The sequence below is a fragment of the Dasypus novemcinctus genome, chromosome 18 (assembly GCF_030445035.2).
Source record: "Dasypus novemcinctus isolate mDasNov1 chromosome 18, mDasNov1.1.hap2, whole genome shotgun sequence".
Lineage (NCBI taxonomy): Eukaryota > Metazoa > Chordata > Mammalia > Cingulata > Dasypodidae > Dasypus > Dasypus novemcinctus.
In genome coordinates, this window is record NC_080690.1 from 59,610,471 (window position 1) to 59,627,694 (window position 17,224).

Here is a 17,224-nt window from a genome sequence, read left to right on the forward strand (position 1 = left end):
AAGGGCTTGGTTTATTAGCCTAGTTTCTTTTACTAGGTTAGTCTTATATATTTCAAAGCGTTTGACCATCTTATTTGAGAAAGTAGCAGGACTTCCCCCAGAGGAAAGTTTAATATTTTGTTAGCTACTATGGAAACAAGGACATATTTATATCTCATAGAAGTATGTAGCTATATGACAGTCATGATGTTCAAAAGGGCCTGTCTTTTGAGATACCTGTGTCCTACCTTTACCTTCTTACCAGGGTTATATTAATTGACAAGTAGAATATAATTTATGTACTTCCCTTACTTCTCATGTAAAGTTCTTCTTTTTCTTTTTCCTGAAGATGAAGCTTTGACATGCAGCTGGCTGCATGTACTTTCAGAGATGCCTCAGAGTAAAACAGTGTAACTGTCAAGGATATTTGGTTATTTCTGTGACAATATAACATTTTTCTAAGAATAAAAAAGTACAACATTCTCACCTTTGTTACTTTGATACCTTTGTTACTATTGATGTAAGAATGCTAAAACATTTCTAACTATAGTTCATATTTTGCTTTAGGTGAAATTTCCCCATATACTAACTGTGCTGGTTTGAGTCTTAAGAAAATTATATTCTTAAACAAACCCATTCCTGTGCATGTAAACCTATTGTATGTGGGACTTTTGGTTAGATTCAGTTAAGGTTGGTAGCTTTTGATTAGATCACTTTGATTAGATCGCTTCAGTTAAGGGCCTTTGAGTAGATAGAAGGACCAAGAGTGGGTCTAATCCTCTTACTAGAGTCTTTTCTAAATGGAGAACTAAAGGCAAAGATACAGAAGCAGCAGAGACAGAGAAGAACCCAGAGGCTGAGCAGAAGCTACTTTAGCCAAAAGCTGAAGAAACATGGCCCGGAGAAGGGAGAGATGAGCCATGAGAATGATCACCACAGCTGAGCTCAGAGAGACAGTGAGCCTGGAGGAGAAAGCTGAGACCAGCCACAATTTGCCTTGCCATGTGGTAGGAGTCCAGAATTGCCAGCAACTGACCCTTGCTGAGACAGCATCTCTGATGATGCCTTGATTTGGACATTTTCACAGCCTCAGCACTGTAAGTTTTTAACCTAATAAGTTCCCATTATAAAAGCCAACCCATTGCTGGTACTGGCAGCCTTTAGCAAATTAAGACATCACCTACTATTAACACCTTGCATTAGTGACATATTTTTGTTACAGATCCTGAAAGCATATTCTTATATTTGTATTATTAACCACAATCCTCATCCCCAATAGGATTCAATGTATTATACAATCCCAGGTTTTACTATTATCCCATGTTTAACTATTACAAATGGCTTTTTTTTTAAGGCAATGATTTCCATCTTTCCATTCCTGTAAATTTTTTTTTAAATTTTTTAATTCATTTTTAAAAAATTTTACATTCAAAAAATATGAGGTCCCATTCAACCCCACCGCCCCCACCCCACCACTCCCCCCACAGCAACACTCTCTCCCATCATCATGACACATTCATTGCATTTGGTAAGTATATCTCTGGGCATCGCTGCACCTCATGGTCAATGGTCTACATCACAGCCCATACTCTCCCATGTTCCATCCAGTGGGCCCTGGGAGGATCTACAATGTCCAGTAATTGTCCCTTAAGCACCACCCAGGACAACTCCAAGTCCCGAAAATGCCTCCACATCTCATCTCTTCCTCCCATTTCCCGCACCCAGTAGCCACCATGGCCACTTTTCCTACACTAATGCCACATTTTCTCTGTGGACCTTGGATTGGTTGTGTCCATTGCACATCTATGTCAAGAGGAGGCTTAGATTCCACATGGATACTGGATGCAATCCTCCTACTTTCAGTTGTAGGCACTCTAGGCTCCATGGTGTGGTGGTTGACATTCTTCAACTCCGTGTTAGCTGAGTGGGGTAAGTCCAATAAATCAGAGTGTAGGAGTTGAAGTCTGTTGAGGCTCAGGGCCTGGCTATCATATTGTCAGTCCAGAGATTCAAATCCCCTAGATATATCTTAAACCCCAGAACCAACTACAATTCCAGTAAAGTAGCATGAAAGGCTTGTGAAAAGAGATCCCATCTGTGTCCAGCTCCATCACGCAGAAACACCAGCTCCAAAGAAGGGCCAACTGACATGGCAGTGAACCGCATCTGCCATGACCATAGAACCTGTGGGTCTCTTCAGCCCTCAAAAGAACCAATACCTGGGATTGTATCTACTTTATCTGTCTCTGAGACTCTGCTCAGGTGTGCATAAGGGCAATCCTTCTGACATCCTCCAGACTCTTTTTTAGAGACTCATAGCCATATAAACTCATTTCTCCTTTCCATTTCCCCCTTACATTAGGTCAAACAGCATTTTAAACTCCTGTTATTATATGTAGACAGGGATATTCTTCTGGTCCACGTTGAACCTTTAATTCAAGGTCATTTTCTAGTTGCATCATCAGCTGGTACTTGGTAGTGCTCCCTCGGTGCCAGGGAGGCTCATCCCCAGGTGTCATGTCCCACGCTGGGGGGAAGGCATTGCATTTACATGCTGAGTTTGGCTTCGAGACTGGCCACATTTGAGTAACATGAAGGCTGTCAGGAGGAAACTCCTAGGCACAGTGCTGCTCTAGGCCTTGTTCTTATTTCAGGCGTATAGGCTCACAAGCATAGTCATTAGTATCAGGGGCTCACTGTTGGACCCTCATTCCTTCCTGGTCCTTACCGTTGCACCTGGGGGACTGCCACTGCTCCCCTAGGGACCACGACAGAGCACCCCCGGCCAGGAACCCAATACCCCCCCAGCTGTTGTTTTTAATTGTTGCCACTATGAGTATATCCAAACATTACCATGCACCCTGGATATATGCCCTGTATAACTCCCTGTCAACCATATATCGCCTGTCCATAACATCCCATACCAGTATTCCTCCACTGCCATTGTTGAACCACTCTGTGATCCAAAACTTCCTGAAAAGTGAAGCCCAATATAATGTCAGGATCCCTTACTAGTAAAATGGAATATAGCAATGGGTTTAAAGGTTAGATATAGAATACGTATTGATTTGGAAAAATCCTACATCCTATCTTTTTCTTTTCTTTTTTCCTAATTATTGAGCTTCTCTTCACAAGAGCCCTAGATCACAGTAATTCATATATACAATATATAGTACTCCCACACATTCCTGTAAATTTTTAATCTTATATTCTTCATATTCAAATTCTCCCAAGCGATCCAAAAATGTCTTCTAGAGCTGAACTGTCCAAACCAGTATCTACTCCAGGACCACACACCATTATCTGGCCATGGCCCTTAACCTGTTTAACCGGTCACGTCCCACCCCCTTTTATGCCACTGGCAGAACATCCTACCTTCTGGGCATGCCGGGTGGCTTCCCTGGGACAGTCTGTGGTCTCTCCCTGTGTCCCCACTTCCTGGATGGCCAAAGGCCTGAGCCATTTAAGTCAGGACAGTGTAGAGGAGGAGGCAAGGCCCGGGCTGCAGCCTCCTTTGCATGACATCAGTAGACCTAGAACATCTGATTAGCCCCACCCCGGGTGGGGACAGCCTGCTCCTGACAACTATGGTTCCATTTCACCCTCACTAGAAAGTCATGGAGGGGGGTTGCGTTGACACTGTACCCCCATCCCATTCCCCGCCCACTGTCTACTTCATGCCTTTAACATGGATGATTTTTGCCAGAGCCCACAGTTTTATTAGGGCTTGGGAAATGAGATTCTAATTCTTCCTTTCCTTCTACAAGTAGTAGCTAGTGTTTTCTTCTAGCATTTTCCTTCTTCAGCTGGGGCTACTTTTTACCCTGAACCAATAGTCTTTAAAAAAAAAAGTCTGAAGTAATTTTGGCAGGATAATAAATTTATTATGTATAATTGGCACTTACTATAGCTGATATATTATTCTCTCAATGTTGGACAGAAATTTTCAAAATGGAAAATAAAATATTTTAAAATACTCAACAATTACAGGGGTCCTTGAAGATCAGAGGTAGGCTCAGGGGACCACCTCGTTTTTTCCGGAGAAGTCAGCATGGGTAGAATCTTCTACCTCCAAACACTCTTTGAGCTAGCTGACTTTCAGCCACCAGACCTGGTCCCCGCCCTGCAGCTGGAAGCCTCAAGAGGTTTTACGTTCAGCCCCTGAGGTGGCTGGCCTTCGAGGAGCCTTGTAAGGATGAGGTTCTAGTTTAGGCAGGAGAAGGAGGGCTTCCTTGCAAGGTCCATAAAACAAAGCCCCTGAAGCAGAAACAGAAGGCGCTCAGGGGCCAGTGGAGGGGCAGAGGGGCTTGGGGCTGAATCAGACTGCCTCTGAGGTGGGGGCAGGAGGGCGAGGAGCCCCCTGGCACCCCCATTCCCCTGTGCTCACCTGTGGGTCTCCCCGGAGTGGCCAGGCCACCCTAACACAGCAGCAGTAGATGGACCTGATAGAAGAAACATCTTCTAGCAGTTTTCAGACCCTGGAGACCAGGCAGGACCCTTGACGGATCCCAGGAATTCCCAGGACCCCAGGGAGATGCAAGTTCTTGGTTAAGGAAGGGCTCTGGCCAATGGTCCCTGGAAGGCACCATCAGGCTGTTTTGCAAGGACAGCCCTCCACCAGGACAGACGGTCATGCCCGATCACAGAGTTGACCACGCGGGCTCCACATTGGCCAGCCCAGTACTGTGCATCCTGGCCCCAGTGCTCGAAAGACACAAAGCAGACGCCCATCCTGATGCTGGAGAACAGGTGGGTGACCTGTGGGGAGAGGAAAGGGTCAGCCCTGTTCTGCCCCAGCCTTCCCCTCAAAGGCTGAGGATTAGGCCTCCTGGAAGAGGGCAATTTCCAAAGATGGCTGCAACAACACCTCCCATTCCACACGATGCCCTTCTAGAACCTTCCACTCTCTCATCAAGAGGCAGAGTCTAATTCCCTTCCCCTTGTGCCTGGGTAGGTTGCTAGTAACCCAGAGTATGGAGGAAGTGATGTATGAATTTCACCAAGTGACATCCAAAGGTAAGTCAGAAAAGGCAATGCCGCCTCTGCTTGGGTATCTAGTCACCTCACGGTAGAGCCCTGAGAAACAGTCTGAGAAACAGCCCTGAAGGCGCCATGTTGTGAGGAAGCCCCAACTAGCCCAGGCAGAGAGATGCTGTGGAGAAGCCCTGAGGTTCCTCGGAGCCACCGGCTGCCTTGGCTCCGGCCAGCATCCAGATGCAACGACATGAGAGCCCGGCGTCAGAACCGCCCGGCTGAGCCCTTTCTCAAATTTCTGACTCAGAAAGCCACGAGAGGTCATAAACTGACTGCTGCTGATTTGAAGCCATGTTTCGGAGTGATTAGTTGGGCAGCAACAGAGAGTCCAGACAGGCCTCCACTGTCCTCTCCCCAACTCCCCTGCCAGAGACGCACCTGAAAGCAGAAGGTGTTGCTCCACTGAGGGATGGCATCGGGGTCAGAAGAGAATTCATCCCGGATGGCCTGGCTCCCATCTGTAGGTTGGACAAGGAGTCGGTACGTGCAGCCAGGGGCATGTCGGGCTTCGTACCTGTGGGAAGAGGAGAGCCTTGAAGGCTGGGCCAGCCACCCCACTCCACCTGGATGCTCTACCCTTGCACATCCACACTTGCCACTCCAGAGGGTCCTGGGACCAGGTTCATCAGTGTCACCTGGGAGCTGGGCCACATCCCCAGGGAATCAGAATCTGCCCGTAAACCTGGTCCCCAGCTAGTTTACATGCACCTTTGCTCAAGAAGCACTGCCCAACAGCAGTGCTGCCACGTGGCTTCCTCCCACGTTACTGAGGCGACAATGAAAATTTCTCATTCTGGGTTTATATGGGTGCAAAGGATGTAATTTCCAATGTGTGTAGGATGGATGTTTTAAAATATGATTTACATTTCAGTCATTTAAAAGGGATCCAGGGCAATCTGAAAAAAATGATGAGGTGATACCCAGCAACATTTAAAAATAAATGCCCAAAATGCCCATCAATGGTAAATGGATACATTATGGTATGCTCACATAAGAGAATACTTTACAGCAATGAAAATTAACTACAGCTACATAAATTTATGAATGAATCTACAAACATGATTATTGAGTAAAAGAAGCCAGATTAAAAAATATACTGTATTGTTCTACCTATATAAATTCAAATTTATGGGAAAAACCATCTATGGTATTAGAAATCAGGATGCCGCTTACCCTTGGGTGGGGTGGTGATGGGAAAGGGGCCTGAGGGATGCTGGGAGTGGGTGTGGCCAGCAGCGTTCTGTTCCTGACTGCACGGATACGTTCACCATGATAATTCGCTGAATGACCACTGCCTAACATACGTGCACTTTTGATGTTAGAAGTTAAAAATTAAAAACTTAAATGGACTGTCAAAATATATAAACAAGTATCTCCTTTAGAAACTTTACATCATTCCCCCTTCTCCTTAGAACTAAATTTCCCTTCCAGTTCTCCCACAAATTTTTTTCTCTTTTTTTAAATAAGAGGGAATCAGGGATTGAACCCAGGACTTTATACATGGGAAGCAGGGGTGCAACCACTTGAGCTACAGCCACTCCCCTCTCCCACAAAATTTTGTCCTGATGTAATATTAATATACTTTTATGTTTAAAAGACTTTCATGGATTACCCGTTTGCACAACTCTGTACCAACAAATGCAAAAAAAAATATTTAAATTGAAATTGAAGATTTTTTCCTGTGACCATAAAGCTCTGTTAACATTGTTTTCTTTGGGATTGAATGATCACTACCTACTAGTGATTCCCAGATTTGCTGCAGACTGGAATCCCTTTGGGAATGTTTACAAGCTAATGTGTAGTAAAGGACTGGCCTTGTACAAAGAAGAGCGCTGGCCTTTGCCCTCAGCTTCTGGCACATACTCTCCGGACTCCCGGAATGTTCTGCCTTCTGAGAGGAATGTTTTTGCTTGCCCGAGGGCACTTGAGTCATAATGGATGTGACTGGCTTGGTAGACTACCAATGTGATTTAGGGTAGGGGCTTTGGGTCATGTGTTACCAGTTGACCTGGAGGGTGAGAGTAATCACCTGGGCAATCAGTCAATCATGCCTACAAGATGAAGCCACATAAAAAATCTGGACCTCAAAGCCTGCATTTTTAATACTCCATGTGTACTGACAAACAGTGATGCCAAGACAGTAACATGTCCTGATCCCACATCTGGACCCCACTGGGAGAAAACACTGGAAGCTCTTGTAACCAGACAAAAGTAGCAAATGTGTTTTAACTCACTGAATTGTATTTTAAGCAACTGCTAACGTGATATTTCGCAGTGTAGCCAAAAGAAAGTAGCGGTGACTGTGACAACTTACTGAAACATAGCCTTGATGCAGGTTAGCCTTCTGCAGTAGCCAGAAGCAGCTCTTTGTAACTGTTGTAAATCATGGGACTGCCACCCAGAGGCCCTGTTTCTTTAATTCTGAGGCTATGTTTTGAAACTGCATGACTTTAACCGGTGACTAGACAGTAAGGGGACAACGTGTTACTATTACTGCCTGTACCGCATCATCTGATTTCGCAACACTGATACCGCATCATCTGATTGTGCAACACTGATACCGCATCATCTGATTTCACAACACTGCAGTCGGGTGCCCTTGCATGTAGCCCCCTTGTTGATTAAGATGAGTCAGGAGGAGCCAATGTAGCTCGAGTGGTTGAGCGCCTGCTTCCCATGTATGAAGTCCTGGGTTCATTCCCAGATACCTCCTAAAAAAAAAAAAGTCAGCCCAGAACTGACCAGCCCACATTCCTAAGTGATCTTGCTAAACCAAAGCATTTCTAATCAGAGTTGGCCCTCCTGGCACGCACAGTAGCCTAAACTTTAAAACCAAGTACACTAAGCATGTAATCACTCTGCGCAGGTTGGGCAATTAGATGAGCTCAAACCTCGTTATCAGCCTGAGGCCGCCTGCTTTTGTTTGCATGCTATAAAACACTAAGTTCCTCCAGTTTGGGGAGACAGATTTATGGCCAGCAGGCCTTCTGTTCTCCTTGCTTTGCGCTCAGCAATAAAGTCTTTCTTTGAAACGTTACTTGGCTTTTCCTTGAACATCCGGGAGAGGACCCTGCACTGATGGAATCACTGTGCCTTCGGTCCTCCTGGACTCTGCCCTAGGAGCTTCTTGACTTGGCTGATTTGAATCTCTGTTCTTTCTCTGTAATAAACTGCGAGTGTGAATATAACAGTTTTCAGTGAGTTCTGTGAGTCCTTCTGGTTAAGTATCAACCCTGAGGGTGATTCTGGGGAGCCCTTCGGAGACGGTGCCATCTAACTTTGTAATTGACTGCAAACTTCTGCAGATATTGCGGCCCGGACATCCTGACTTAATTGGCATGGTGTGTCACCTGGGTATCAGATTTAAGACGCTCCCTGGGTGACGTGCAGGAAAATTTGAGAACCACTGGTTATTGCAATGAAATGGTACACCACTGATCAAAACAACACAAATATGTAGCATAGTTTGATAAATGATTACATTAAAAACAAAATTTTCTTGGAAATACATCTCTTAATGAGATGAGTTGGGGGAGGTGATGGTGCCTTGATCAGAAATGCAGTTGTTGAGGGGAGAAATGAAGTTGCCTGGCTCTTCAGTGGTCCTCACGCCTGGGGACCACATACCCTCAAAAAGTTCCAGATGGATAAGGGGCACTTTTTTACTCATAAAATGGGGGCTGTGAGGGAGGAATTGGGAAAGGAGAACCTCCAGAAGCATCCACCGCAGATGTGGTCTGTGGCAGATCAATTCCAGAATATGAAACACACAGCCACACAGGATCTGGATTTTGACTCCTTAGAACTGTGGGGGTTGTGTAGCCCTTGGAAAGTCCTTGTGAACCGCAGTTTGAAGACCATTGCTACGGAGCACGGCTCTGGAATCAGATAAGTCTGAGCCTACTGCCAGGTTCTGCCAGGCCCTGGCTGTGTCCCCTGCCCCACCTCCATTTCCTGTGACGCTCTGGAAGATCTGAGGGCTTGAAATAGACCTTCCTTTGCTTCAGAGCGAAGTTCAAAAGAAGCGCTTGCTGTGTGCTCAAGGCAATCAGCCTTCTCCTTCAGACAAGACTGAGCTGGGCCCAGGCCTCTCTCTGTATTGGAACCAACTCGCCATCTTCCAGCCCAGCCCCTTTCCAGCTGAGGAGCGGCTCAGGGCGTGCCCTTTGCTAATCCTCGCGGTGGGATGGTGGTTAAGTCGGGTCACCCCCCAAAGACTGTCAGTGTCTTTATCTGCAAGAGGTGGCTGGGAGGCCTAAATCAAGTCACCCGTGCAAAGGGCGGAGCAAAGAGCCCTTTTCTTTCCTCACACTCACCAGTCAGAGACGCAGATCTCCCCTTGCTGCTCTCCAGCAGTTCCGGTCACAGACCCTCCTCCAAGGCCAAGATTGCCTTCTTGCGGCCCCAGCTAGGAAGGCGGGAGGAAGGCGATGAGGAGCAGTAGCTCCTCCTCGCGCCGGCCCTGGTCCTGGGAAGCGGGGGCAGCGCCCTAAGGGGGTCAGGAGGCGGGTCTGCGATGGGGTCCCGGCGGCTCCCAGGCTGCCCCCCGCCCGCCGTCCGCCGTCCCAACCGTGCTGCCCCCGCCGTTTCCGCAGGCCTTCCGTGTGCACGCAACTGCCTGGCTCCCGCGTCCGCTGCCGCCTCCCCGCCCCGAGACCCCCTGGCCTGCGGAGGAGGTGGCGTGCGCTGTGACTGCGCTCACAGAAGCGGGCCAGGAGGGAGGGCGGCGGCGGGGCGCGGGCCAGGAGCAGCAGCCACAGGGCCCGGCGGTCCCCCGCGGTGCGCTCGTCCCCGCGGTGCGCCGGTCCCCGCCGGCAGCGGAGCAGCGCGCGGCGCACGGGGCTGAGCGGCCGCAGCAGCACCTCGGGGCGCGGCCGGCCCACGTCCCGCGCGCCCTTGGAGGCGAGGCGCCCAAGGTTCCCCGCGCGGGCCGGGCTGCGGCTGCGGCTGCCGGAGAGCAAGGGTCCGGGCGTCAGGGTCCCGCAGCCTGGCCGCCCACCTCGCTCCTCCAGTCCCCGCCCTGCCAGCCGCGCCCCCGACCCGGCCGGTCCCCAGACCCAGTCCTGCCGCGCCCCTGCCCCCTGCCAACCGACTCCATCCTCTCGGGCTCCCAGGTCCCATTCCCGAGTCGCCGTGCCCCCGGCCCGTCCTTACCAGCCCCCTCACCCTCACCACTGCCCTCGCCGGCCTCCCCACCCCTCGAGTCCGCGGCCTCCCCAGTCCTCGCCCCCGCCTCCCCGATTGCAGCTCCTCTCCGGCGGTCGCCTTTTCTCACTTGTCCCCACTCCAGCGGCGCTCGGGTCCTCCCTGCGGACTGGCCAGCGTCCCCCACCTTCCCCGCGCCCTTGCCCGCCAGCCCCGCCAGGTCCCACTTCCTTACGCGCCGACTCCCGCCTCCCGCGCTTCCCCCCTGGCCCGCCAGCCTCTCCCCTGCACGACCCCCCTCCCGTCCTTCCTCCTCACTCTCCAGCCGCGCTCCTCCCGGCGCCCGGCGCCACCCACGAGGGGACTGCGTGGCCCGGGTGCCGAGGCTCCTGAGCCCGGCGGGAAAGCGCCCGGCGCCGCGCTGCTGCTATTCTGGTCAGGCGTTGACAGGTTTCCATCCCTTTTAGGGTCCCTCAAGTTCCCCCAAGGAAGCCGAGGTCCCTGCCCCTCACACAGGTGGGAGGCCACAGCGCTGGCTTCGAGCCAGGCTCTCGGGCCGCAGAATCCCTGCTCTCGCCGCCACACCGCCTCGGTCCCTGTGAGCCACACACGTAATTTTATATACCGTCCACCAAAATCGGACAGGGACTCCTGCCCACAGGGAACTTACCTTCCGCAGGGGGCTCATGACAGAGTGTTGGGGAAATAATTAAACACAAAATCTCCTGCCAAGTCCCAAAATCGTCTCTGCAAATGTAGAAAAGAAGGAAAGTTTTACTCTTGAATAAACGTTATACCAGACTTGGAGGCACCTCAGACCCCAGGGGAGGCCTAATAAGGACACTTTAGAGTGTGTTCCAAGGTGGTCAGTGCCAAAAAACAGCAGGGAAGGGAGTGTATTAGTCAGCCAAAGGGGTGCGATGCAAAGCACCAGAAATCGGTCGGCTTTTATAAAGGGTATTTATTTGGGGTAGAAGCTTACAGTCCCAAGGCTGTGGAGAGTCCAACTCACGGTAAGGTAGGAGGTGCTTTCTCACCAAAGTCAGCTGCCCCGCGTTGAAGCACGAAGGCGGGCGGTCTCTGCTGGGTTTCGGCTTCCCGGCAGGGCTTCCTCTGCCTCTTGAGGATCCACGGGCCCAGCTTCCTCCAGATCTCAGCTGCAGGCTGGCACAGGGCTTGGCTCCAAGGGCTTCCTAGATCAGTCTCCGCTCTCTTCCCCAGGCCAGCTGTAAACAATCAGGCAAATGGTCCATCTCTCCCAGGGGCTTTAGCTGTTTGAGCCTTCTCCTTCCTGTCACATGGCAGGATAAAAAGTGACAAAGTTCTCTGTCTTTTTATTTATTTTTAGGTACCTGGGACAGGGATTGAACCTGGGACCTTGTATGTGAGAAACTGGTGCTCTATCACCGAGCCACATCAGCTCCAATCCTGGGATCTCCCATGTGGGAAGCAGGCACTCAACCTTTTCCCCTGTGGGACTTCTTGAGTGTCTGTTTAGATCAGACTCAGCAAGGGGCTGGGGACTCATCTGAGTCAGGGCCTCTTCATAGTCAAATCAAAAAGCCTAATCTTAACAGGTAATCTAATCAAAGCCCCCTCAGCTGAATTTAATGCAATCAAAGTATCATACCCAGAGGAATAGATCAGTTTACAAATATACTCTTTCTCTTTTGGGGATTCAAAAAATAATCTCAAAATCCACAGCGTGGTTGGACATAAGCTGGGGTGGGTCATTGGAGAGGGAGACCCTCAATCTTGAGAGATGGATCTGTTTCCCCCGGTCTAATTTCTTTTCAGTACATACCATTTCAATGAAGTTTTACTATTGAGATTTTCAAATATATCCTAAAGCAGAGAACTCCCAGCTCCTACAGTTAACTCGGGGCAAATCTGGTTTCATCTCTACCCCTGCCCACCTGCTCGCACTGGATTATTTTGAAGTAAATCTCAGGCATCACACCTTTCTGTCCATGATGGTACATTATTTTTTCCACGTGTGCATAGTGGAAACCTTTTTTGGTGAGTTATTATGACCCAATTGTATTAGTCAGCCTAAAGGGTGCTGATGCAAAATACCAGAAATTGGTTGGTTTTTATAAAGGGTATTTATTTGGGATAGGAGCTTACAGTTATCAGACCATAAAGCATAAGTTATTTCCCTCACCAAAGTCTATTTTCATGTGTTAGAGCAAGATGGCTACCAACGTCTACCAGTGTTCAGGCTTCCTGGGTTCCTCTCTTCCAGGGTCTTGCTTCTCTCTGGGTTCAAGATTCCTTTCTTCCCGGGGCTGGCTTCTCTTTCCTCTATGTGCTCACTTCCTGGGGCTCCAGCGTTAAGACTTCAGCATCAAACTCCAACATCAAAACTCCAACATTAAGAACCCTCGCATCAAAAGCTCCAGCTCTGTCCTTTGCCATTCCTTCTACCTGTGAGTCCCCACCCGCCAAGGGCCCAATCAAAGCCCTAATCATAACTCAATCATGCCCAGTAATAGACCAGATAACAAACATAATCCAATATCTATTTTTGGAATTCATAACCATATCAAACTGCTACACCAACCATATGACTAAAAACCTGGTTTTTAAAAAATGGTTAAAAAATTTCAAGTAGGACAAAAGGGTAGACACTGGAGAACCAGCAAAACGGCGGCAGAGTAAGGAGCTCCTAGAGTCAGTTCCTGCTACAGGGCAGTTAGTAAACACCTAGAGCTCTCTGGAGCTAGCTAAAGCACCTGTCTGGGGGCTCCAGGAGACCAGAAGAGCATCCTGCAACATCCTTGAAGGAAGGGAAGGAGGAGACTGCCCATCTGCAGAGAAGGCTCATAAGTAGAGCACTCCACACCATGGCGGCCAGTGCCCATCCTCCACTGGAGGCACAAACTGTCTTGGGAGCTGTTCTGTGGCTGGAATTGAAAGCTCCACTTCCCAAAAACGGGGGAGGAAGAGATGATTGGGCACCAACCTCAACTATTGATGAGTAAATTCAGCAGGCTAAAGTATAATCCTGATAACAGCTGATGTTTGAGCTTGTCCAAGTCAGAAAGAGGCCAGTAGCCGCCATCTTAACTCTGCACCTGGAATGAGGGGAAGTGGGGTGGACTGAAAATCAACAGTGCTGGTGGGATCGGCTTCTTTCCACCCAGATCAGCCTGCAGCTCTAGCTTAAGCCCCAACCCCACCTCTGGGAGAAAGGGAGGAAGCTGGGGCCCTATGCCAACCTCTCTGGGAAATTATTGACCAAGCCGTAGAGGCCAGTGATCATCTTACTTTGGCCGCACAAGCTGCCCCAAGAGTTATTCTGTGGCTGGTATTTGAAACTCCATTTCCCAAAAAGAGGAGAGGAGGAGATGGTTGGCCACCGATTTCAGCTACTGATGGGTGGATTCGGCTGGCTAGAGTATAACCCTAAGAACAGCTAAAGTTTGAACTTGTCCAGGTCAGAAAGAGCCTGGTAGCTGCCTTTTTTTTTTTTTTTTTTAAGATTTATTTTTATTTATTTAATTTCCCTCCCCTCCCCTGGTTGTCTGTTTTCTGTGCCTTTTTGCTGCGTCTTGTTTCTTTGTCCGCTTCTGTTCTCGTCAGCGGCACTGGAAGTGTGTGCGGCGCCATTCCTGGGCAGGCTGCACTTTCTTTCGCGCTGGGCGGCTCTCCTTACGGGGTGCACTCCTTGCGCGTGGGGCTCCCCTTCACGGGGGACACCCCTGCGTGGCACGGCACTCCTTGCGCGCATCAGCACTGCGCATGGGCCAGCTCCACACGGGTCAAGGAGGCCCGGGCTTTGAACCGTGGACCTCCCATGTGGTAGACGGACACCCTAACCACTGGGCCAAAGTCCGTTTCCCGGTAGCTGCCATTTTGACACCACCCCCAGCATGAGGGGAAGCTGGGCTGATTGAAAATCATAGTGATGGTAGGAACCAGTTTCTGTCACCCAGATCAGCCTGAAGCCCCAGCCTAGGCATCAGCCCCACCTCTGGCAGGGAGAAGACTGGCAGGCCCTGCACCAGCCCACCCAGGTAACTGCAGGTACATTTGACTGGCACAGACTGAATAATCGGAAGACTATTGTGGCAACCGTGGTCATCTTGGACCTGCACTGCATAGTTTGCTGCCCACACCTACAGCTCCATCCCCACCCCAGGCAGGGGAGAAAGGGATGTGAAGCTTCATCAGTCTCTCTGGGCAACAAGAGTCTAGGGCTGCATGGCTTGGATTATTCCACACAGCTGTGACTCTGTCCCTACCTCTGGCAAAGGAGAAAGTTGGGAGAAGCTTCATCAATCCATGGGGTTTGAGGGGAGCTTGAGCCTCCATAGCTTAGTACCAACTATATCCTTGGCTCCTACTGCACAACCAGCAAGAGCGAAACGGCAGGAAGCCCTGAACTAAAGAGAATATCTGCACCCAGAGTAAATACTCTGTAAGCCAGGTGCCAAGACACCAACAAAAATTACAATCCGCACCAAGAAACAGGAAGATATAGCCCAGTTAAAGGAACAAGATAAGGCTCCAGATGACAGAAAGGAGTTGAGACAACTAATCATAGGTGTTCAAACAAATCTCCTTAACAAATTCAATGAGATGGCTAAAGAGATTAAGGATATTAAGAAGACATTGGATGAGCACAAAGAAGAATTTGAAAGCATACATAGAAAAATAGCAGATCTTATGGGAATGAAAAGCACAATAAATGAAATTAGAAAAACACTGGAATCATATAATAGCAGATGTGAAGAGGCAGAAAAAAGGATTGGTGAGCTTGAAGAAATGGCCTCTGAAAGGAAACATACAAAAGAAGAGATGAAGAAAAGAATGGAAAAAGTTGAACAAGGTTTCAGGGAACTAAATGACAGCAAAAGACGTGGAAACATACATGTCATGGGTGTCCCAGAAGGAAAAGAGAAGGGAAAAGGGGCAGAAGGAATATTTGAAGAAATACTGGTAGAAAATTTCCCAACCCTATTGAAAGACATAGGTATCCATGTCCAAGAAGCACAATGTACTCCCATGTGAAAAAATCCGAACAGACCAACTCTGAGACTCGTATTAATCAGAATATCACATGTCAAAGACAAAGAGAGAATTCTGAGAACAGCAAGAGAAAAGTATTGCATAACACATAAGGGATAACCAATAAGATTAAGTGCTGATTTCTCACCAGAAACAATGAATGCAAGAAGACTGTGGTGTGATATAGTTAAGATATTACAAGAGAAAAACTTCCAGCCAAGAATCTTATATCCAGCAAGACTGTCTTCTCAAAAATTAGGGTGAGTTTAGAATATTCACAGATAAACAGAAACTGGGAGAATTTCTAACCAAGAGACCAGATTTTCAGGAAATTTTCAAGTGTATACTAGAGCCTGAAAAGACAGGAGAGAGAGGCCTGGAAGAGAGTCTAGAAATGAACATTATATCAATAAAAGTAACTAAAAGTGTCAAAAAAGTGGTGAAAATAAAATATGATAGATAAAATTCAAATATCCAGGAATAACCTTAATCAATGATACAAAGTACTTGCATTCAGAAAACAGCAACTCAATGTTAAAAGAAATTTAAAAAGGCCTAAATAACTGGAAGAACATTCCATGCTCATGGATTGGAAGACTAAATATCATGAAGATGTCAATTCTACTCAAATTGATATACAGATTCAATGCAATCCCAATAAAATTCCACCAGCATTTCTTTTTAAAAATTGAAAACACAATTATCAAATTTATTTGGAAGGGTAAGTGGTCTGGAATACTCAGAAACATCTTAAAAAGGAAAAGCAAGCTCTCCTCTTTAGACTTTAAATTATATTACCTAGCTATAGTGGTAAAAACAACATGGTTCTGGCATAAAGACAGACACATAGACCAATGGAACCAGACTGATGGCTCAGAAACAGACCCTCACATGTATGGCCAAGTGATTTTTGACTAGCTTGTCAAACCCACACAGCTTGGGCAGAACAGCCCATTCAACAAATGGTGCTGAAAGAACTGGATATCCATAGCCAAAAGAAGGAAAGATGATCCCTATCTCACACCTTATTCAAAAATTAATGGATCAAAAAATAAATATGGATCAAAAACCTAAAAATAAAAGCAAGGAGCATAAAGCTTCTAGAAGAAATTGTAGGAAAATAGCTTCAAGACCTGGTGGTAGGTGGTGGATTCTTAAAGGCAATAAGAGGAGGACTGAGGCTTGGCTTTTTGGGCAGAATCTGCCCGGCCCATCTGGTTGTAATAAATCTTCCTTCTCAGAAAAAAAAAAAAAGAGGAGGACTGAGATGGACTATTGATGTTTAATGTATATAGAAGTTTTAATTAGCTCTGTTGTAAAAATGTGGAAATGTATAAAGTGGATGGAACAAATAGTGAGTAACAGCTAGTTTATAAATGGGGATATGGCTGAAAATGGTGGTCTAGGTATGTAAATGCCAATGAACAGAATGCTAGAGAATATTCTAGGAACAGAATAGCACAGTAAACCAAGAGGTGGATGAGAATTGTGGTTGATGGTACGGATGCAAGTGTCCTTTGTTACCCAGAGCAAATGTACATCACTGCTGCAGGGTGGTGGGGATGTGGAGAAGCATGGGAAAGATACAACTGGAGTGACCTATGGACTGTGGTTATCAGTAATAATATGATATTCTTGCATCTACGCCAAAGATGTACTGTGTTAATAATGGAGTAGTATGGAAAATGCATGCCAAATGTACACTATGGACGTGGTAACAATCAGATGATAGTATATTATTTGTAACAAATGTTCCACTACAGTGTGGTGTGTTGATAGAGGGGTGTTGTTTGGGAATTCTGCACATGTGCATGATTGTTTTATAAGTTTACAATTTCTATCAAAAAATATATTTAAAAAAATAGGATGGGTTGGGGGAAAAATACACCAAATATAAGATAAGGACTATAATTAGTAGTAAGACTTTGACAATATTCTTTCGTAACTTGTAAAAAACATCTCACAACAATGTAAGATGTTGGTGGAAGGTTGATGTATGGGACCCCTGTATGATGTTATGCATGTTTGCTTTGTAAGTTCACAACTTTTACTA

At 47.5% G+C, this 17,224-nt stretch overlaps 1 protein-coding gene across 1 annotated transcript; it reads right to left on the bottom strand.

The window, feature by feature from the left end:
* Nucleotides 1-3,841: 3,841 nt before the first annotated feature.
* LOC101435912 (F-box only protein 27) lies at nucleotides 3,842-12,113 on the bottom strand. Its single transcript, XM_071208992.1, is given in 7 exon segments — nucleotides 3,842-4,737; nucleotides 5,392-5,527; nucleotides 9,330-9,351; nucleotides 9,354-9,705; nucleotides 9,756-9,960; nucleotides 11,171-11,384; nucleotides 12,065-12,113. Coding segments are annotated over 7 exon segments (1,188 nt in total). The 3' UTR covers nucleotides 3,842-4,527.
* Nucleotides 12,114-17,224: the final 5,111 nt, after the last annotated feature.